Source organism: Pinus tabuliformis, chromosome 3_2, assembly GCF_031772625.1.
Source record: "Pinus tabuliformis cultivar Carrire ecotype Pingquan chromosome 3_2, CPIR1, whole genome shotgun sequence".
Lineage (NCBI taxonomy): Eukaryota > Viridiplantae > Streptophyta > Pinopsida > Pinales > Pinaceae > Pinus > Pinus tabuliformis.
In genome coordinates, this window is record NC_142302.1 from 323,317,622 (window position 1) to 323,341,308 (window position 23,687).

The window sequence follows — 23,687 nt, forward strand, 5'->3', positions numbered from 1 at the left end:
GTATAAAGTCCTTAAGTAGATGTTCTCATGCTCTAATGTCATGTGAAGTTGCTTGAAGTCCTCATTGTTTGGGTAAATCATTTCCAAACAATAAATTATCTTTGACTCCATCCCTCCCAAAGGATAAGGCACTAATCCTTCCATAGGTGATCACTGTTAAAGAATATTTCTCTCACCTCTCCTTCTCTTTCTCGGCCTAACCTCCATAGGTCACCTAGGGCATCATTTTTCTCCCATTGTAGCCATCAAAGAACTTTGATCTATTGTCCATAACTGCGCTAGGGTTTTCTCTAGAGGCCTTCCAAATTTCAAGAAATTCCGATAGTGGGATCTTCAGATATAGCAAGTCCGAGCTCAAGAATCGTTTCTTGCCCTAGGTTTCCCTTGCTAATGTCCTCAATTGGATCATTGCATTCAATTCTCCAAAGAAAATTTGTCCTTTGATCCTCTTCTCTTCCATAATTAGGTCAAGCCCCTCCTTGGTTGATCAACTCCGCACCCTTGACCTAATTTGGGTCCACTCAGTCCCGTGTGGTCCTGCAACCTTACAACTCTAATTCCACAAAGATCACATAAAGATCAATTCTCCATAAGGATTTTCGGGTCTAGTAACCTTCTTGGCAAGACATATTTCCAAACCCTAGCCTCAAAGATCCTCTTAACCCTTCCTAGAGATCCTATCACCTTGCTTCTCGAGCAAGAAAGCCATATATAATTGAGTCTCTCTTGTGAATAGGCCTTGGGAATCACCCTTTATCCTTTCATTGACATAATCATTATTGTGGTTCCTCTTATACCAAGTCTCCTCCCATTGGTGAAATTCCGTAAAGCGCAGGGAGCCTTAGCTGAGGTGACAATGGGCTATCGCTTCATTGTTGCCCCTTGACCTAGTAGTTGCTTTATATAATCCCCTCCTAGGACTCCTGCTAGTTTGAGCGGTAACAATTCCTATAAGACAAACATCTTGGATAGAATGCCTCATGGCAAGCCAAGCTAGAGATACCTCCAGCGGCACAACATTCTAACAATACCAACACTATTTGAGGGTCATAAACATGCATATGTCCGTGCCATTCTTGTTATGGAATAGTAAAAACTGTATATTTTAATTATGTCTCCAACAAAAAATGAGTATTTTCTTTCATTTCTTATATTAGTTATTAAGCCATATAAAAGGATTTGGTTGTTCATATATGCAGCATAAAAGGAATGGACAATTAATGTTTTTACCTACAGTCATATCATGATATCATTCTATCATTGATATATCTGTTTATATTGTGATTTAAAATGTGCACATACAATGATAAAAAGGGAAGCTTCTTTGACATCTCACAAAGCATGGTCATAGAAGAATATAAGAGATCCTATAATTAAATCTGAAGAATTCTAGCTTACTTCATGGTGGATAATCCAGCGCTAGATTACAAACTTAAAATGGACATAAACTAAAGTTGTAGCAAATGCCACAGAAAATACTTACGCTACGTGCGAACTTAATACGAGGACAATAATTCTCAGCCCCAAATAATATGCAATAATATGCAAGCTATTGCACAATAGAATTGCAAATAAAATTTCCAAATTTTGGTTGTTGCATGATGCTTTACTGTAAAACTGACACTCTGCAATTCGTCCAACGTCACGCATAAACTCATGTAACTGATCTTTCGGCCACGCTGCCTTAATGTATATGTGTCACTCTCGGTAGTTTTTTTTTCAGCACTGTCACTCTCGGTAGTTTGTATCTTCATATAATTATGTGTTCACTGTAACTTAATGTTAACAACCAATAATAACTTTTAGGACTTCACATAATTATGTGTTCACTGTAACTTAATGTTAACAACCAATAATAACTTTCAGGAAAACAATTACACCAGCGAAAGCAAAGAATTTGATATACAATATTTTTAGTATTGCTGAAAATGGTATTTTTACAGAAATAACTCTTTTGGGGCAGGAAAAAAATTTATCATGATGACATGGTAAATGTAAAAATAAAATAATTTAGCACAGCTATGCTGACCTGCTTGTATGTTTCATTGGGCATTGGAGTGAAATACCATGCATTACACAAGTGGGAGATGAGAGCACAGATGAAAAGGAAATTGATTTTTCAGTTCTATTCTATAGCACAAAGAGATTGAAAATTAGTACCTAGTATTAACTCGTGAAGCATAGAACAGTCGACAATAGAGTAGAGTGCACTGTTAAAGCACTCCTTATGTGAAGGTCACCAGTTCAAAACCCCATGGGTCTAGCTAACCAAAAAATATTAGAACTTAATATTACATCTTTCTTCTATAGAGAATTACTACCCTTTGGGATAAGAACATCAAAATCACTTACAATCCATTCTGCAATCTCATCATTGCCACTAATATAAACCTCAGTGCCAACATCAATTGATGACCACAACCTCTTTGCTGGTGTTGTCCCAGGATCCTGCTATCCAGTCCAGCATAACAGAGTTATTGATGCAATTTACAGTTAATAATGTTCTAAAGAAACAGATGGGATTCACAATAATTATTGCTAATCTTTGTATATTCTCAATCCAGTCCAGCATAACACAGTTATTGATGCAACTTACAGTTAATAATGTTCCAAAGAAATAAATGGGATTCCAAATAATTATTGCTAATTTTTGTATATTCTCAATCCATTGATATAAATGTGTCTGGTGTTTCTATGTATGCCTTCATCTTCTTTGTGTTCCAATAATATATTGTTTCATATATTGGATAAGTCTATAACCAGTGTAGATCCATCTTAACCTCAGATTTATTAAGCACTGAGAGGGATAACAAATAATCCGACGTGCTTAAAAAATCGAGTTAAGTTGGATCTATACTAGTTGTTTATTATTATTATTATTATTATTATTATCATCAATGTTACATGGGAACACACTCCTCAAGTTGGTGTTTGTGCTCTCCTCAATCCTTGCATGTCTAGGATGATGAAACTCCAAACAAAACATCTCTCAACATCCTCCTTCTTGCAAAACAAACTACAAAAAAATTCACAGGATTTGTGGAACATTTCTCATCTAGGGGAGCATATGAGGACATTTGGGCACTCCCTCAAAATTTGGAGATGTTGATCTATAAACTACCATGTTTATTCCACTAGAACAATTCATCAAAAGATATTTTTGTAGAATTTCTCACTGTAGATCACCTGATAATGCAATATACTAAAGCAAAATACTTGATCTACTTCTACAAACAAACTTGCGGAAGCTTAATCGATTTTGAGCAAGATCAAATAGAACACATATAACATAGAATGAGAAATCAATCACACATGAACACAGAAGAATACTCTAGGGAAAGCCTCAGCTAAAAACCCCGCTATATGTATTATCATACAAGTGGAAATATCTCTGGATTACACAAAGCTTTAGTTCACAAGCTATCCAGCTCTCAGTACAATCCCTCAATGTTGCTCATAGACTGAATAGACACAACATATGCCTTCCTTCAGTCCTCTAAGCCTCCTATTTCTTTGCGCAGTTTCTCCTGGGTCCTCTGGCTGTCACTTGTGTATATTCACCTCTCACACAACTTACCAAAACCAGAAATAACTGCGCAATCCTCAAAGAATGAATTCCTTCTGCATGCAAGAGATATCATCATGGGAATATTCCTGCAACTGATAGTACACTGTCCCTTCCTCTGATCTCAACTAGGTCTTTTTGTTATGTAAAAATTAGTTAGTTGTAGTTTATTGTTCACCAAGGGGCACCTAAGGCGGTATATAGCCAGGGCCTCTCATAAAAATGTAATCATTATTCACTAATTAACAAAATATTTATGTTATTCTGTTTATTACTAAAGTCTTTATACTTCATCTAGTATCAGAGCGACTAAGATCGTTGCCTTCGTTGTCGTCCCGTGCTACGCTGCCTCAGTTGCTGTTTGCAGCATCTAGCATCTGTGTACCTGCCGTTATCACAGGTCCGCTGCCCCATCGCCGTCATCATTCTTATTTCCATCGAAACCTTCCGCATCCATCTTTCATCCCACTGTTCTCCACCGTCTCACCACCACCGCCACCATTTTCTCTGTCTATCGTCTCACTACCACCGCCACCAATTCCCTCACACTGTTGTCGTCTGTCCACTCTGCCCTCGACGTCCCTCACATTGTTGTCGTCTGCCCACTCTGCCTCAACGTCCCTCATGCTGTTGCCGTCTGTCCACTCTGCCCTCGACGTCCCATCCATCAACATCCTTCACGTTGAGGTTGTTTCCTTAGCTATGTCGTTGTTTTTCCACGGCATATCATTTAAAATAACCCACGGAGGTTAATATATTATAACATATATTATATACGATATATAATTTATTTATATATATATACATATATTATATAGTTTAAAAACTATATGTTATATAATTAAAAAAAAAACAAAAACAAAAACTTATATGTCATATAATTAAATTAATTAATTTAATTTAATTATTTAAAAAAAAAATTAAGCTGGCAGACAAATATACACCCCCACAAACTCATTCAATGTCATCAATGTCAATGGCCGATTTCAGTAAAAGATTGATTGAATTGGAGAATAGGATTACTAGCCACTCCGATGATTTCAATAAAAAATTAGTCGATTTCGAGAGTAAGTTTATCGGGCATTCTGACGATATCAAGAGGCTTCAGGATACGACAAATCGAATAGAACTATAGCTAGGGCAGAACCAGATCCAATCCGAAATGAATCATAACCAGACCTTAGCATTGCTGAACCACTTGTGTGGAAAGCGGAATATGACACCCGAACAACTACTCCAAGAAGATGGAGGAAATCAAGAGCACAATTCATCAGACTCAATAAAATCAACAGATTCTCAAGAAAAAGTTGAATCTCCAAAAAAATCAGCGACGCCCCACCAAGGAAATAGTAACGCGACTTTTTCAAATAAGCAACTCTGGGATACATTTACCAATCAACACCCTTTTTTCGCTCAACCATTAGCGACATATCAGCAAAGGGCAAAAGTCGAGATGCCTAAATTCGATGGGAACGAAAAATACAGTGTTGCATGGATGAATAAAGCAGAAGAATACTTCGAGATTTATGACATCAACGATGATGACGAAAAGCTTAGGCACGCATCCATGAAAATGGAAGGAGAAGCATATAATTGGTATATGTGGTGGAAGAAGACGACAATCGCCATTAGTTAGAGAAAATTTAAAGATGCATTCTTTAAAAGATTCCAAGGTGTAAGGGAAGAAGAGTTTTTTTCAACACTCATCAAATTACGACAAAAAGGAAGTGTGGATGAGTACACTCAAGAATGGGAGACCTTAGTAACACGAGTACCTGGGTTATCAGAGTCTCGTCTAGTTCAATCATACATCTCCGGACTTAAAACTCATTTGCAAGTAGAACTTGACCTTCATGACATTACATCAATAGAAGTAGCAAGACGAAAAGAAAAAACTGCTAAAAAGAAATTTGAACAAATACTGTGGTCAAAACTGGAAAAAGTATATTCAAGACGAAGAATGCCCCAGTCTGTGGATTCAAATAATACAAGATATATTCCATCACATCGTCGTGAAGGTGAAAAATCTAATGTGGAAATACAAAGGATGAAAGAAGGCAAATGCAAACACTGTGGTGAGAAGTAGGACCCCAAACATAGGTGTGCTAAAGGAAAAGAATCAAAGAACCTATATAATTGTGAAGCAACTAATGATTCAAACAGTGAGGATTCTGACATAGAAGAAACAGAAGATGCCCCAGAATTCTCACCAGAATTAGATGACGGAAGTATTCCGCAAGTGTCACTATCAGCTATGATAGGTATATCACAACCTCAGACTTTAAAGTTGAAAGGACATATAAAGAAGAACAACATAGTGGTTCTCATCGACTCTGGTAGCACACACAATTTTTTAGATGCAACCTTGGCAAAGAGACTCAATATTTTTTCATTTCCCTTACCAAACATGAAGGTGATGGTAGCTGACGGTAAGAAGATTGAAAAGGTAGGGAAATGCCATAAGGTCAAATTGTAGATTCAAGACTTTAATTTAGAATCTCCGTTCTTCACTGTACCATTAGGTGGAGTAGATGTGGTCTTAGGTATCCAATGGCTACGAACTCTAGGCACTTATGCTGCCAACCATCAAGTACAATTCATAAGATTTAAATGGGGAGGTCAGAGGTACAAATTACACAGATTCCAAGCACCAGAGAATCAAATTGTATCATCATCTCAAATGATGAAGATGATTCAAAAAGGAGCACCCGCTTATGTAGTACAATGTCACCAATTAGAAATGTTATCTGCAAATATGATCAGTGAAGAGTCACCAGAGATACAAGATCTAATTCAGAAGCATGAAAAAGTATTTCAAGACCTGCCTATGAAAATGCCTCCTAACAGGGAAATTGAGCATACAATAGAAGTCAAAGCAGGGTCAGACCCCGTCAACATTAAGCCGTACCGATATCCACATCACCAAAAGATCGAAATTGAGAGATTAATCCAAGACCTTTTAAACTATGGGATCATCTCAAAAAGTAAAAGTCCATATGCTGCTCCAGTGGTATTGGTAAGGAAGAAGGATGGTTCATTTAGGTTATGCATTGATTATAGAGGATTAAACAAAATAACAATTAAAAACAAGTTCCAAATCCCCTTTATTGACGAAATGTTGGATGAGCTACATGGCGCAAAATACTTCTCAAAATTGGACTTAAGGTCAAGCTATTATCAAATCAGAATCAGGTTGGAAGACATACCAAAAACGGCATTCCGAACACACGAAGGTCACTATGAATTTAAAGTAATGTCGTTTGGGTTAACCAATTCACCAGCAACATTCCAAGCCACTATGAACGAATTATTTCATCCACATCATAGGAAGTTTGTATTAGTATTCTTTGACGATATTTTAATTTACAGTAAAACTTGGAAGGAGCACTTACAACATCTGGATAAAGTTCTTACATTACTAAAAGAGCATCAGTTCTACGCAAAAAAATCCAAATGCACCTTCAGAAAGGAAGAAGTAGAATACCTTGGACACATTATATCCCATGAAGGCGTAAAAGTGGACCCTAACAAAATCAAAGCTATAAAGGAATGGACCAAACCAGTTAATGTATCCAAGCTAAGAGGGTCCTTAGGTTTGGCTGGGTATTACCGAAGGTTTATTAAAAACTATGCACATATAACTGCACCTCTGACAAACCCTTTAAAGAAGAATTAATTTCTATGGGATGAGGAAGCGATAATTAAAGGAAGTTATGTCTAATGCCCCAATATTGGCAACTCCAGATTTTTCTAAACCATTTATCATCGAGTGTGATGCTTCTGGATTCGGTATAGGTGCAGTATTAATGCAAGAAGGGCATCCAATAGCTTTTGAAAGCAGGAAGCTCAATAAAAGAGAACGTCTCAAGTCCACATACAACAAAGAAATGCTTGCTATTATGCACGCACTGGCTAAGTGGAGGCAATATCTTTTGGGGAGTAAGTTCTCCATTCGGACAAACCATAACAGTCTCCAGCACCTCCTTCAACAAAAAACACTTTCCGAAGAATAACAAAAATGGATTGAAAAAATTGCCGCCTTTGACATGGAAATACTACATAAAAGGGGAAAAGACAATGTAGTAGCAGATGCCCTGTCCAAGAAAGACAAAGAACTAACACTACTTGCAATCTCGGTTGTTTTTCCTGAATGGCTTAACGAGATTCAAAGTGAGTATGCCAAGGATCCAGAAATAACGGCGATAACCAATAACCTTCCCAACAACTCAAAATTTGAATGGAAGAATGATATTCTATGGTACAAGGGAAGAATTTATCTAAATGCAAATTCTAAGTTTAAATTTAAGATACTCAAGGAGTCACATGATTCACCATCAGCCGGACATGTAGGATTCTTCAAGACTTACTACAATGCACGTCAATCATTCTTTTGGAAAGGGATGAGTCGCGATATTCAGAAGTATGTAGCAAAGTGTGACACATGTCAAAGGAATAAAAGTGAAAATATTATGACACTTGGATTACTTCACCCTTTAAACATTCCAAATCAGAAATGGGAAGAAATTTCGATGGACTTTATTAAGGGATTACCCATATCTGAAGGCAAGGACAAGATTTTCGTAGTGGTCGACAGACTCACCAAATATGCTCACTTTATGGCAATAAAGAAATAATACTCAGCTAAACAAATCGCTGAAATATTTTGCAAATATATATATATATATATATTACATGGTTTTCTGAAAGTCATTGTGAGTGATAGAGATGCCAAATTCAAGGGTAATTTCAGGAAGGAGTTGTTCAACCACATAGGAACCTACCTAAATATGAGTTCCGCTTATCAACCTCAAACAAATGGACAAATAGAGGTTGTCAATAAATATTTGGAGGCCTACCTACATTGCTACACTACAGAAAAACAAAATAAGTGGGCTCAATGGTTGCATCTCACTGAGTGGTGGTATAATTCTACTTATCATACGTCAGCAAAAATGACGCCATTTCAAGCGTTGTATGGATATGAGCCCCCAAAATGGAAGGATCTAGCTATTGTCCAGACAAATCTACCTGTTGTTAAAAATCAACTAGAAGAAACCCAAAAAATCGTCCAAATATTGAAAGAAAACTTGAATAATGCGAGGAATCGTATAAAGCAACAAGCAACCCGAAAGAGAATTTGAAGTCGGAGAATGGGTGTTTGTCAAGCTCCAACCATACAAACAATTGTCCTTAAAACAAAAAGGAAAAAACAAATTGGAACCAAAGTTCTATGGACCTTATCAGATCAATAAAAAGATCAGCCAAGTTGCATATGGTTTAAGCCTTCCAGAGAAAAGTCATGTTCACAACGTCTTCCATGTCTCCTGCCTTAAAAGGGCACTAGGCGACCATCAATCAGCGCAAACAACGCTTCCCTCTCTGGATGATGAAGGGTGGGTCATTCTAGAACCAGAAGGTATTTTATCTACTAGAGAAAGAAAGCTTCGACATCGTACAATCAAGGAATACTTGATTAAATGGAAGGACTTACTAGAAGAAGAAGCTTCTTGGGAGAATGAAGCATTTTGTCAACAACATCCGTCGTTACGTATGCTTTGAGGACAAAGCATTCTTTCGAGAGGAAGGCAATGTTAAGTAAAAATTAGTTAGTTGTAGTTTATTAGGCAAAAGGGCATGATCAAAGATCATGCCCGTTCACCAAGGGGCACCTAAGGCAGTATATAGCTAGGGCCTCTCACAAAAATGTAATCATCATTCACTTATTAATAAAATATTTATGTTATTATGTTTATTACTGAAGTCTTTATACTTCACTCTGACCGAACTGACATGCATGAGTTATTTATGAGAGAATATTCAGTTATCTGAAATACACTAGTTACATGCATGCATGCATTAACTAACTGAACTCAAAATCAGTTCCACAAACTGTTGGAACTAATCTAACTAGACTTAACTCAGTTAACTAAGCTAACTAATTACAACCCATCCTGATCTCCTTAATTAAGGGATAACTTCCTCAATCAAAGGGATAACTGTTGCATGTCTTCACATAGACTTCATGTTTGATTTTCTCCAACTAATTAACTCAAGATGAATTAATTAATTATTTTTCAAATAGCTGCTAAGATCAAATTCGAATTTTAATTTTCAATTTTAGTTCAGGGACTAACTAAAATTGGAATTTATCATGAAATGCTATTTATAGTAATGCTATTTTTAGCACTTCTATATTTAGCATTTCTTGTTGCTATTTTCAACACTCCCTCTCAACAAGAAAGGGATTATCTGTCACCCCAATCCTATCTCTGTGGAACTCGAATTTGCATTTTGACAATGCCTTAGTCAAAATATCTGCATCCTGCTCCTCAGTTGAAACATACTGCAACAACATGATCCTCTTCACCACACAGTCTCGAAGATGATGATACCAAATATCGATGTGCTTGGACCTGTCATGAAATACTGGATTCTCAGAGAGTTTGATACAACTCTGATTATCGCAATAGATCACAGTTGGATCCATCCTCTGATCAAACAATCCAACTAGAATTTTCCGCATCCAAATGGCCTCACATGCTGCCTGACTGGTAGCCATGTATTCAGCCTCTGCTGAGCTAAGTGCAACTGACCTCTATTTCCTGTTGTACTAAGAAACTGCAGTTGAACCAAGGTTGAAAATTCCTCCTGAAGTGCTCTTCCGATCTGATGGACTCCCTGCCCAATCTGCATTTGTGAAGCCCTGAAGCTTCACTCCCTCTGTCCGTCTGTACCATAATCCATACTGAGATGTGCCTCTGAGGTATCTCAGCACATGCTTCGCTGCCTTCCAAAACAGCTTGGTAGGCTGAACCATAGCTTGACTCAGCTGGTTCACTGCAAAGCACAAATCTGGTCGTGTGTTCACTAAATACATCAATGAACCCACAAGCTATTGATAAACAGTAGCAGCTACTACCTCACCTGAAGTAGCATCCTCCTTCCTCCAGTTACCTGCTAGAGGAGTCTGCATGGGCTTGCACCTCTCCATGTAGAATCTCCTGAGTATCTCATCGGCATACTTGCCTTGAGACACAAACACTTCCCCATCCTTCTGCCACACTTCCATGCCTAGAAAGTAGTGCATGAGACCCATGTCTTTCATCTTGAACTCTCTTGCAAGGTCCTCCTTGCAAGACTTGATCCACTAATCATCACCTGTCAATATCAGATCATCAACATAAAGAACAATGATCAATAGCGTACCTTCTACCATGATGTGGTATAGGTTCGCATCTGCTTCACACCCAACCCGGTGAAATAGTTGTTGATCCTAGTGTACCAAGCACGAGGTGCTTGCTTCAGCCCGTACAAAGCTCTCTTGAGTCGGCACACATGCGACTCACGATCGAAGGTCTCAAATCCTTCCGGCTGCTCTATGTACACCTCTTCGTCAATCTTGCCATTGAGGAACGTAATCTTCACATCCATCTAATGGATCTTCCAACCCATCTGTGCTGATAGTGCCAACATCAATCTAATAGATGAGTACCTTGCTACAGGAGCAAAAGTCTCATCATAGTCGATCCCCTCGACCTGTGAGAAACCACGGGCAACGAACCTTGCCTTATGTTTCTCCACACTCCCATCAACTGCTTGCTTTACCTTGTAAAGCCATCAGGAACTCACTACTGACTTGTTCTCTGGTCTTGGAACAACATCCCAAACACTGTTCCGAACTATGGAGTCGTACTCCACCATAGCATCAACCTAGACTGGTTGCTGCACTACTTCCTCGAAGGAAGATGGTTCGGTCTCTATACATTCCCCAACCAGGGCCATGTAACCAATGTACCGCTCGGGTGACCTCCTTTGTCTGCGCTAAGAAGATGGTTGTCCCACATTCTCTCTCGCATCCATCATCAATCTGTCAACTTCCCTTGAGCGTTTCCGCCCATCTCTGGAAGACTCTGCATGAGTGGATGTCTCCACTCCTAGATCCTCTGCATGCGGCTGCTCCGCATCAGTCTGAGGCTCCTCCTCCTTAGGAACCAAAAGTTCCTCCTCTGCATGCAACTTGAGCTCCCTCTCAAGGGAAACTCGCATGGCCTTCTGCTCATTGAACTTCAGATCTCTGCATACCATTGTCCTCTGACTGGTAGGCAAGAACACCCAATAGTTGTGGGGTGTATCAGTGTACCCCACAAGTATCCCCAACTCAACTATTGGCTCTAGCTTCTTTCGGGCATCTTTGGTCACATGGCAATAAACCAATGATCCAAAGATCCTAAAGTGACTCACATCTGGTCTCTTCCCGAAGAAGGCCTCCACTGGTATCTTCATCAACAGTATACGATGCAGGCTTCTATTCTGCAAGTATACTGTTGTATTGCATGCCTCAGCCCACAAATGAAGTGGTAGGCCTTGGTCATGCAGCATCGCCCAAGCTGCTCCCACAATCGTTCTGTTCTTCCTTTCGGCCACCCCATTCTGTTGTGGGTTATGGGGTGTCGTCAACTCCCGTTTAATTCCTTCTGCTGCACAGAAGTCCTTAAACTGTTGAGAGACATACTCTCCACCATTGTCGCTTCGCAAGGCCCTTATTTTCTTTCCAGATTCTTTCTCAACCAAGGCTTTGAACTCACAAAACCTTGAGAAGGTTTGATCCTTCTTCTGCATGAAGTAGATCCAACATCTACGAGAAAAATCATCAATGAAAATAACATAGTACCTTTGTTTAGCGGTGGAGGCTGTCGAGAATGGTCCACACACATCTGTATGAACTCGCTCCAAGATTGCTCCAGCTCAACTATCTCGATCCTGAAAGGAAGATTTTGCATACTTACCCAAGGTACAACCTTTGCATGTATCCACTTGCTCCAGTTTACCCTTGGGAAGTCTGGTAGAAATTTGCTGCATGATCTTCAAGGCCCCATGGTGCAAGTGGCCCAATCTTCTATGCCATAGCTTGCCAATATCTTGGCTTTGCACCAACTTTGCTTTGGAACTCAATGCAGCACAGTCATCTACCTCCAGCTTGTAGAGATTCTTTACTCGAATCCCAATCCTCTTGGTCTGTCCAGTGCTGATGTGCCTCAGGAATGCCTTTCCTTTACTAAAGACTACATCATAGCCTTTGTCTTCCAACATAGCGACGGATACCAAGTTCTTCTTCAGTCCAGGCACATACTTTACATCAGTCAGGGTGAGAGGAGCTCCATGCTCCCTCTGAAACACAACCGTGCCTTCACCTGAAACACGGTACTTTCCATCATCACCCATCTCTATGCGCATCTGGAGGTCCTTCTCCTCCAAGGTACTGAATAAACTCTTGTCGTTGGTCATGTGGAATGAGGCTCCATTGTCCAGGTACCAAACACAACCCACCATCGATGAAACCATGCATGCGATGACAGTGAAATCCAATTCGAACTGTGAGGCCAGTGCCTCATCATCTGATCCTTTCGAAGATCCCTTCTTGGATTTCTTCTGTGGACAATTCGTAGCATAATGGCCCACCTCATGACAATGAAAGCAACGCACTTTCGATTTGTCAATCTTCTTCCAACCATGGGAAGAACTCAATTTCGAATGGGAAGCCTTCCCTTTCCCTTTCCTCACCTTACTCGCTAAGGCTATATTTTCTTCATCATCATGCTTTGATGAAGAACCATCTCTGGTGCTTCTCCTTATCTCCTCCTGCATCAGATCCGACCATAGTCATTCCTAATCTGGCAGTTTCTCTCTTCCATTTATTGAGTCTTGGTAGATATGCCAGCTCTTAGGAAGACCGAGGAGAGCAAGACTCACCATGTCATCATCGGCTATCGTGATTCCTACACTTCCAAGCTCATCCCTGTAGGTGGTGAGCTTGTTCAGATATGTAGAGATCGTGTCGCCCTTTTCACACTTGATTTTCCGAAGCTTGTCTTTCAGCGCCAGCTTCCTCTGATCGTTGTTGTTCTGATATAGATCCTTCAATGTTTTCCACATTGAAAACGATGTCTCCTTCCCATGGAGACTCGAGACAATGTGGTCTCAAACTCCCTCCAGAAGAATCCTCCTCGCTCTAGCCACACATTTCTTCCATTCCGCCAATTCTTGGGCATTAGCAGCTGCTGGCTTGGGGACTTCTTGATCAATGAAGTCCTTCAAACCATTGTCCTCTAATACCGCTTCCATGCGATCCTTCTAGGCTATATAATTCGAGCTGCCATCCAGGGCATACTCGAGTCTCAAACCGTTGAACGCCATTGGTGAAATTTGAGATGTGATAAGAATTCGATTTCTATAATCAGGAACTTCAAACTTCGAACTTCTCCCTTCTTTGTATACTGTTCTCCGCTTTGATCACCTTTGCTCCGATACCATGTAGAATTTCTCACTGTAGATCACCTGATAATGCAATATACTAAAGCAAAATACTTGATCTACTTCTACAAACAAACTTGCGGAAGCTTAATCGATTTTGAGCAAGATCAAATAGAACACATATAACAGAGAATGAGAAATCAATCACACATGAACACAGAAGAATACTCTAGGGAAAGCCTCAGCTAAAAACCTCGCTATCTGTATTATCATACAAGTGGAAATATCTCTGGATTACACAAAGCTTTAGCTCACAAGCTATCCAGCTCTTAGTACAATCCCTCAATGCTGCTCATAGACTGAATAGACACAACATATGCCTTCCTTCAGCCCTCCAAGCCTCCTATTTCCTTGCACAGTTTCTCCTAGGTCCTCTAGCTGCCACCTGTGTGTATTCACCTCTCACACAACTCACCAAAACCATAAATAACTGCGCAATCCTCAAAGAATGAATTCCTTCTGCATGCAAGAGATATCCTCATGGGAATATTCCTGCAACTAATAGTACACTGTCCCTTCCTCTGATTTCAACTAGGTCTCTGACTGAACTGACATGCATGAGTTATTTATGAGAGAATATTCAGCTATCTGAAGTACACTAGTTACATGCATGCATGCATGCATTAACTAACTGAACTCACAATTAGTTCCACAAACTGTTGGAACTAATCTAACTGGACTTAACTCAGTTAACTGAACTAACTAATTACAACTCAAAGTACAACTCATCATGATCTCCTTAATTAAGGGATAACTTCCTCAATCAAAGGGATCACTGTTGCATGCCTTCACATAGACTTCATGTTTGATTTTCTCCAACTAATTAACTCAAGATGAATTAATTAATTATTTTTCAAACAGCTGCTAAGATCAAATTTTAATTTTAATTCTCAATTTTAGTTCAGGGACTAACTAAAATTGGAATATATCCTGAAATGCTATTTATAGTAATGCTATTTTTAGCACTTCTATATTTAGCTTTTTTTGTTGCTATTTTCAACAATTTTACAATACTATACAACGTTTTACATTATATTCATATCTAATATTACTATCTTAGAGCAAACGCTGAAATAAAAAACGCTAAGCAAACAGGACACCATCCACACAATGAACACAAGATATACCCTCAAAAACACAATCAAGGAAAAACCCAGCTATAAGTTGAGGCATGTGCCTTGGTCTTTTCTTCTCAGCTATGAAATGCAAATACAAAGAAAGTGCATTCGCCACGGAGTTTCCATGGACACTATGACCTATATGGCTGCTATAGGATCTACTTCCTCTATTTTGCTTCAATATCCACTTTTAATGCTATACTCTACTACAAATAATAAACAATACAATAAGAATAGAACCCCTTCTTTTCTAAGTAGCCCAATGTTTAACATACCCTATTTATTGTCTTGGGTTTGTATTAGGGTGTTTGCATACCTCAACTCCTGATTAGGGTTAGGGCTTTTGACCCTCTAGAATCTTCTTGAAATTATACACATGACTAGCTCCACATGTGTGAATAGTGTAAATTGAAATGGCATCCACTAGGTGTCAAGGTGGTCAATAGGATAGGTGAACTTGCATGGAGCATAACTTCCTCATATGAACTCCAAGTGAGGTGATCTCCATGTCATTGGAAATTTCTCGATGTGTAGAACAACATCAAGAAAATAGGAACTATGTTAGCAAAGTTTGATCCTAACAAGGTCCACTTAAGACCTCAAATAAGCTCTAGAAGTTTCTAGATCCCAAATCACCAAAGTAAGACCTACCCCTAAAATGGGCCTAATAGCCAATAGCTCCCGTTTTTCCACTCAAAAAGTACCAAAATAAATGAATAATTATATATTTTGGATCATAGGCCTAGCCACCCAAACCAAAATTCAACTTTCAAATTTAAAAAGAAGTGGAAAATAAGAAAACCTAAAACTTAAAATGTCTAACCTAAGTCAATTCGCCTTATCAAACTCCTCCCCAAAAGTGACTTTTCATTTATGTTTTAACTTTTCATATCTTTAAGATTGTTTTATGATTTCACAGACAACATCCCCTATGCCACAAACCTTGGTGTCCCCTATCATGCTACCAAAAATTTGCAGGGTGTCTCCTCGCATCCCCTAGATGCATTTCCCTACACCCATGCCCCATGTCCAGAAAAAATGGTCCAACATTGATTATTAATATGGTCAATGTTTTTTTAGTTTTTAATTTTTACATTACAAATATCAACTTTCATTTCATTTTAAATTTTTAGCGTTGTGAGAGTTACACTATACATCTTGTGACCTCCTAGATTCTCACTTGGTGCAAGAGTCCCTAAGCACAATTTGTGAGACCTCAAGGAAAACTTATACAAGCTACCTACTATCACCTCAGTAGCCTTTCCTTTCTCTCTTTAGAATAGATGAACTATGGCCTATCGGGGAATCCTTAAGGTTAACTAGGCTCAATATTTTGTAGTATAAAGTGGGACCAATGGAGCTTAGAAAACATAAATAGAAATTGAAAATGTTTGTATTTTGGTGGTAGATGAAAGGGAAAACTAGTTTTGCTTGGGATATGGGGTCATGGATGCAACTTCAAAGGGTAAGATAGAGGCTGGTTTTGGCTGTAAAATATGAGCTAATGGCAGCCCTAGATTTGGAAAAGAAGATATTACAAATTCATGAAAGGCAAGGGATTCTATGGTGAGCTCCACATCCAAATCAATCCAAGAGGAGTATTATCTAAAGATAAAAACTATGCATTCACTCACAAAAGGACATCTAGAGCATCAATTGCTCCTCAAGACAAAGTGACAAATAGATTTTACGAATACCCCTTCCTAGCTCCCAAATTGACTTTTACAATCCAAGCCTACAATATAAACTCACCAATATGCACCAAAAATATCTACCATACATATAACAAAGTTGTACATTCATTCCACAATAGCTTATACAAAGATAAAACACTTTTTATTCAAAAGCTTTGGAGCTCTTTTACTCAAACCTTACAAATGGAGAGAGTAAACCCTTGTACAAGTTTCAACTCTATCTCCCTTTAAAATAAACAAGTATTCGTTTTCCTAGATCCATTAGTCCTCCTAGGAATAGCAATAAAATAGCCCTCTCAACAACTTATCTACTAAAAGTACCATTGAGTCGTTGACATCCACATTTTTCTCAAAGGAGATACAATAAAATAATCATCCTCTACAAGGAAACCAATACAATAATGTTCTCAGCCCATACTAACTCAATGAGAAAGTTTCAACAATAATAAACTAAGAAAACAATAAGGTGGATATTCAATCCCATGTTCTTGTGGCAAGCAATACATTGTTAAAATCAGAAGACTGTTTCTAATAAGGTTAAGTGAGCATTGCACAGACCTGAGGCATAATAGAAATAAAAGATCACCTTTGGCTGAACACTCCCATGATATTGGTCACCATATAAGTGTGGAGGATGCAAAGATCATTGCAAGAATGGATCACTATGGAAAAATAAAGATATGAAAGGCCATGCAAATTGAATTAAATGAGAACAATTTTAACAGAGACGATAATAAAAATCTAAACAAAACATAGAAGCTTGTCCTTCAAAAGCTTAAATGAAATATTAATAATAAGGCCGGTTTTAAAGTCCAACATCTTAAGAAAAGGATTATTGCTATTAACATTTTAAGATAAACAAACCATTCACTTTGTTAGGATATTCCGACACATAGGAAATAGTTAAGTACAACTTGGTCTAGTATAGAGTTAGGTATAGAGTTAGGTATAGAGTTAGGTAAAGTGTGTTTCTTTACTATGTACATTTTGTAACTTACAATCCAACGGTCACGATATGTAGTGATCCGACGGTTCATTCTCTCCTCGGTATTACCGACACTTGATCCGTGGCTTAACACCCAATTGGTCCATGATCTCTATTTAAAGAGCATGGAGGGTCATTTGTAGGTCAACCATGCATGAGAGAAGCTTATGTAAATTTTCATTCTTTTATTAATAAATTGCCTGAAGTGGCCGCGTTGGCTCAGGCCGTGGACTGTTTCCCTCTTTGAGGGTTTTAACCATGTCAAAATACTGGTGTATTGATCTGTGATCTGTTTGTGAGCGGTGTCCTTTGGTGTTCTGTCTGAGGAACTTACCCTGTAAATTCCTACATGGTATCAGAGCTATTTGAGGGCCGCGTCCATTGGTGATCCAAATCTGAAGCCGCTAGAACTGCATCCGACTGCCGTTTCCTAGATCTACTATTTTTGACTGCTTTCGAGCCGAGAGGATTGCTCTGTTGTGTTGGGAGCATCTATTCCAGTGAGGAACCCCTTTCGTTTCACACGAAAAGGTTTCCGGTAGCCCTAGCTGCGTCATTTTTAAGATCTGGAGGTATACAGTGTTTATTTGCAGTTTACAATTATTTTCTCTCTGTTTATTTCGGTTTCAGTTTATTTAGCTTTTTTATTACCGGATCTATACCTTTCATTTCTGCGTATGCTCTTTGCCCTGCAACTCTGTGCGATCTGGGCAAATCAGAAACAGAAAGGAAGGATTTTTCTCATGCGTATGCTCTTTTCCGTTGCGCCTTAGTGTGATCTCGGAAAATCAGAAACATTGAGGAAAATATTTAGTTTCCGGCTAAAGCTAACTTCGAGCCGCAAGGTTCGTTTTTTTTTGTATGTTCGTGTTGGGTTTTGTGTTTTTTGTTTTGTAGGGAAAAAGAGCTTTCTCAAAGCAAGCACGCAACCCAAAGCGTCAACCCCCCCCTCTCTCTCTCCCTCTCTCTCTCTCTCTCAAACATTTTGTATAGCGCACTTGGTGCAAAGCTAATTTATGAGTAGAGGTCTTGGGTTCAAGTCTCCATTTTGTGGGGGCAGATTTTTTCATTTCCGCACATTCTTGCACTTCGTCGGCGACTTCGTCAATTTTTTTTCAAAAAGCCATAACTTCTTCATCCGGAAGCCGTTTTCAGAACCGTTTTTTTTGAAACGGAATAATTTTTCGAGATCTTTCCATTGGTACACTTAGTTTCAGCATCTACAGCTTCAGTCTCTGTTAAAAATGGAAAGTCCATGCCAAATCATTCTTGATAGCACTAACTACTTCCAATGGTGGTCCTACATTGTGGATTTACTTAGAAGTAAAGGTCTTTACAGAATAGCCACAGGCCAAGAGACCAAACCAAAAGATGAAGATAAGGCAGCTAAATGGGAAAATAGGCAAGACCAAGCACGTGGGTTGATAGGGATGTCTATTTCTCCAGATCTTAGATTCCATATTGCAGAACTTGATACCCCTGATGAAGCACTGCAACAAATTACTAAAGTCTTTGGAATTAAAAATGAACTTAAAGCCCATCAACTTGAAAATGAATTGCTTACATTGGACCCCAATAATTTTTCTTGCATTGAAGATTTTTTGTCCAAGTTCAAGACCCTTAGACTTCTCTTGGAAGGTGTTAAGGTTAAGAAAGAAGATAGTAGTCTTATCTACTCCATTCTTACCAAGTTGGGACCAGCCTATTCTGTGTTTGTTTCCACCTTCCATTCTACAAGAGAAGCCTTCATTTCTCAAGGACAAACCTACAAGTCCCCTTCCTTTGATTCCTTTTGTGATTCTTTAATAAGAGAACAAGAAAAACTCTTACACCTTGGTCTTCTTCATCTTGGAAACTCTTCTAAGAAAGCGTTAGCCGCCCAGCAGCAACCAAATCCAAAGAATCCTAAGAAGTTGTATCCTAAAAAGAATGGTCCTAAACCAAACAAGGGTCCTAAGCAATTTCAGCCTCAAAATGAAAAATCATTTCAACAAAATGATAAGACAAATAAAAACAAAGGAAAGAAGACTGATAGACATTGCAACTTTTGTAATCGAGATGGCCACTTAGAATCCAAATGCTTTAAGAAGATGGAAGCCTTGGAAGCAGCAATGAAGAAGCATAACATCCATTTGGAACAATCTTCAACTTCAACTTCATCTTCAGGAATGGCAGTTTCTGCATGTGGTTGTCAAGCATCTCAGTCCGGCTATGCACTAAATGTATCTTCTTCTTCTCATTCTCATGAGTGGCTCATTGATTTTGGAGCTTCTTATCACATGGCCAAAAACAAAGCCATGTTTTCTTCTTTAAATGATTGTAACACCAAAAATATATATGTTGGTGATGATAGATCTCTTAGTGTTGTAGGGACTGGAACTGTTCATCTAGACAATGGTCAGTTTAATAATGTATTATGTGTTCCAACCTTATCCTGCAACCTTCTATCTGTATATCAGATAACCCATTCAAGTGAAGGTTAAATCGTTGAATTTTCACCTCACGATGTTGTAATTAAGGACCTAAGAGATCCTAGACAGATTTTAGCTACTGTCATTGCTGATGATTCTACAAGGTTGTATAAGTTTCACAACTTTGGGTCATCAAATCTTCCCTCAGTATTTGTTGCTCATAATGATGAAGTGAGCAAACTTTGGCATGAGCGATTTGGTCACTTAAACTATCGCTCTCTTCAAAATCTATGTAAAGAAAATATGGTGACAGGTCTTCCAATGGTATCTTGCAGAGATGGTGTTTGTTCCGGATGTGTACTCGGAAAACATCATCGGGACACTTTTGAAAAACATGCCTCTTGGCACACCTCAGCCCCTTTACAGCTCGTGCATAGTGATTTATGTGGTCCACTTCCAGCTGCTTCATTCTCTGGCTACAAGTATTTCTTAACTTTCATTGATGATTTCTCCAAACGCACTTGGGTATACTTCTTAAAACTCAAGAGTGAAGTATTTAACATGTTCTTGGCCTTTAAGGCCTTTGTTGAAAAACAATCTGGACATCAAATTCTTAAGCTAAGATTTGATAATGGCAGAGAATATGTTAAAAACACATTCATCAACTTTTGCACTGAGAATGGAATTCAAATGCAACATACTGTTCCATATACTCCACAACAAAATGGTGTAGCTGAAAGGAAGAATCGCACCTTAAAGGAAATGGCTAATTGTATGCTTCAATCTAAAGGACTTAGTCTTAATTATTGGGCAGAAGCAATTAACTGTGCAAATTACATAATAAATCGCACTCTTACTAAGGTTTTAAAGAATATCACTCCAGAAGAAGCATGGAGCTCAATTAAACCAGATGTAAGTCACTTTCGTGTTTTTGGAAGTGAAGCATGGGCCCATATTCCAGATGAGAAACATAAAGCTTTAGAACCTAAGAGTGAAAAATGTATTTTTGTTGGATATTCTGAAGATGTCAAAGGATATAGACTTATTCCACTTAAGTCCAAAAATGTTATCATTAGAAGAGATGTAAAGTTTGCTGAAAATATATCGGCCTGCGAGCCTAGTTCGGCGGATGTGCAACCTCTCCCTATCTCTTCTACTTTTGAAAATATTTCTTCTTCAGATGATGAAAGCGAGGATGAAACTCCTCCCCCACCTTCTTAGGATCCTCCTTCAGCTCCTCAGCTTCCAAAATGGGTCCGAGCTACTCGGGATGCAGCAGGTGATCTTGCCGGTGATCCTACAGATCAGCGACGTACACGTTCTCAGTTCGATAGAGCCTCTTCTTTACTAGCTCAAGCTTCAGTGAATTATGATCCTGACACCTTTGCAGAAGCTTCAGGCCATCCAGATTGGGAAGCAGCTATGAATGAAGAATATCATTCATTATTGGCAAATGATACATGGGATCTTGTTCCTCTACCAAAGGGACGAAAACTTGTTAAATGCAAATGGGTTTACAGAACCAAGTATGGACCAGATGGGAAAGTTGATAAACATAAAGCTCGTCTTGTTGCTAAGGGTTTTTCACAAGTTGAAGGCATTGACTATACTGAAACCTTCTCCCCTGTTGCCAAAATGAACTCTATCCGCCTTGTTCTTTCCCTTGCTGCTTCTTTCAAATGGGAAGTCCATCAGATGGATGTTAAATCAGCCTTCTTGCATGGGGACTTGCATGAAGAAATCTATATGGAACAACCTATTGGCTTTATACAAACAGACTCTAGCCTTGTATGTTGGCTTAAGAAATCCCTTTATGGTCTCAAGCAAGCTCTTCGAGCTTGGTATGCCAAAATGGATAACTTTCTTTTAGAAAATGGCTTTTCTAGGTGTCATTCTGACAATACCGTCTGCACCAAGAAAGTGGGCAAGTCTCTTATCATTCTTGTTCTTTATGTTGATGATCTTATCCTGACTGGTAGTGATCCCAACCTTATAAACCATGTGAATTCTAGCCTTAAAAGGAAGTTTGAAATGACAGACTTAGGACACTTACATTATTTTCTTGGTCTTCAAGTCTTGCAATCCAAGGAAGGTATTTCCCTTTCCCAATCCAAGTATGCCTGTGATATTCTACGCCATTTTCACATGAAAGACTGTAAGCCAGCCCCTTCTCCCTTTCAGTCTGGAGTCAAAATTTCAGTCACTTGTACTTCTCCTGAAGTTGATGCTACCTTATACCGTCAACTTGTAGGAAAACTTTTGTATCTAACCCATACTCGTCCTGACCTTTCCTTTGTTGTTGGCCTTGTTGCTCGGTTTATGCAAAACCCACGTGAAAGTCATTGGAAGGCAGCTAAAAGAATACTTCATTATGTTCAAGGTACAGTGCAGTTTGGGATTCATTACAGTGCCGAAGCATCTCCTCTATTGGTTGGTTTCACTGATTCCAATTGGGCTGGTGACCCTGATGATCGGAAGTCTACTGCAGGTTATGTGTTCACTCTTGGTTCGGGACCTATTACATGGGCTTGCAAGAAACAAGGTGCCATTTCTCTTTCTTCAGCAGAGTATCGTGGTGCCGTAGAAGCTAGTAAGGAAGCCTTGTGGCTTCGTCAGATCCTGTCAGAATTTGGCTTTCAGCAGCAGCATCCGACTACACTTTGGTGTGATAATCAAAGTGCCATTCAGCTATGCAAAGATCCAGTCCAACATCAGCGTAGCAAACACTTGAACTGCACATGCACTTCATCAGAAAGCTCATTCACGACCATGTTCTTGAAGTGCAATATTGTTCAACAGATGATCAAGTTGCAGACATCTTTACAAAGGCTCTCATAGAGGCGAAGTTCACTAAACTTCGATTATGGTTGGAGTTCAGGAAGTTGTCACTAAGGGGGGATAGGCTCTAGTGCCTCCTTCCTTCTCCTATTGTGTCATATTTGTAAATCCTTCAATCCTATCCCAAGTTGTTCTTAAGGGGGGATGTTAGGATATTCCGACACATAGGAAATAGTTAAGTACAACTTGGTCTAGTAGAGTTAGGTATAGAGTTAGGTAAAGTGTGTTTCTTTACTATGTACATTTTGTAACTTACAATCCAACGGTCACGATATGTAGTGATCCGACGGTTCATTCTCTCCTCGGTATTACTGACACTTGATCCGTGGCTTAACACCCGATTGGTCCATGATCTCTATTTAAAGAGCATGGAAGGTCATTTGTAGGTCAACCGTGCATGAGAGAAGCTTATGTAAATTTTCATTCTTTTATTAATAAATTGCCTGAAGTGGCCGCGTTGGCTCAAGCCGTGGACTGTTTCCCTCTTTGAGGGTTTTAACCATGTCAAAATACTGGTGTATTGATCTGTGATCTGTTTGTGAGCGGTGTCCTTTGGTGTTCTGTCTGAGGAACTTACCCTGTAAATTCCTACACACTTGAGCCTAAAAAACTCCCAACACTGATCCCTACTCTGCAATTGAAACATCAAGTATATTCTCACAAAAACTAATGCAGCCTCCCTCCAACATCACCAATGAATTAGTTATGTACAACCTCCTCAAAATAGCCTATGGACTATATCCTCCCAATGTCAATGATATAGGG

At 39.0% G+C, this 23,687-nt stretch overlaps 1 protein-coding gene across 1 annotated transcript in view; it reads right to left on the minus strand.

The window, feature by feature from the left end:
* Positions 1 to 2,146: 2,146 nt before the first annotated feature.
* The window catches only part of LOC149180827 (uncharacterized), a 38,585-nt gene continuing 17,044 nt past the window's right edge, over positions 2,147 to 23,687 (minus strand). The window contains exon 4 of the mRNA XM_089416311.1: positions 2,147 to 2,448. Within this exon, the coding sequence (XP_089272437.1) occupies positions 2,305 to 2,448 (144 nt within the window). The 3' untranslated portion in view covers positions 2,147 to 2,304. The remainder of the gene's footprint in view (positions 2,449 to 23,687) is intronic.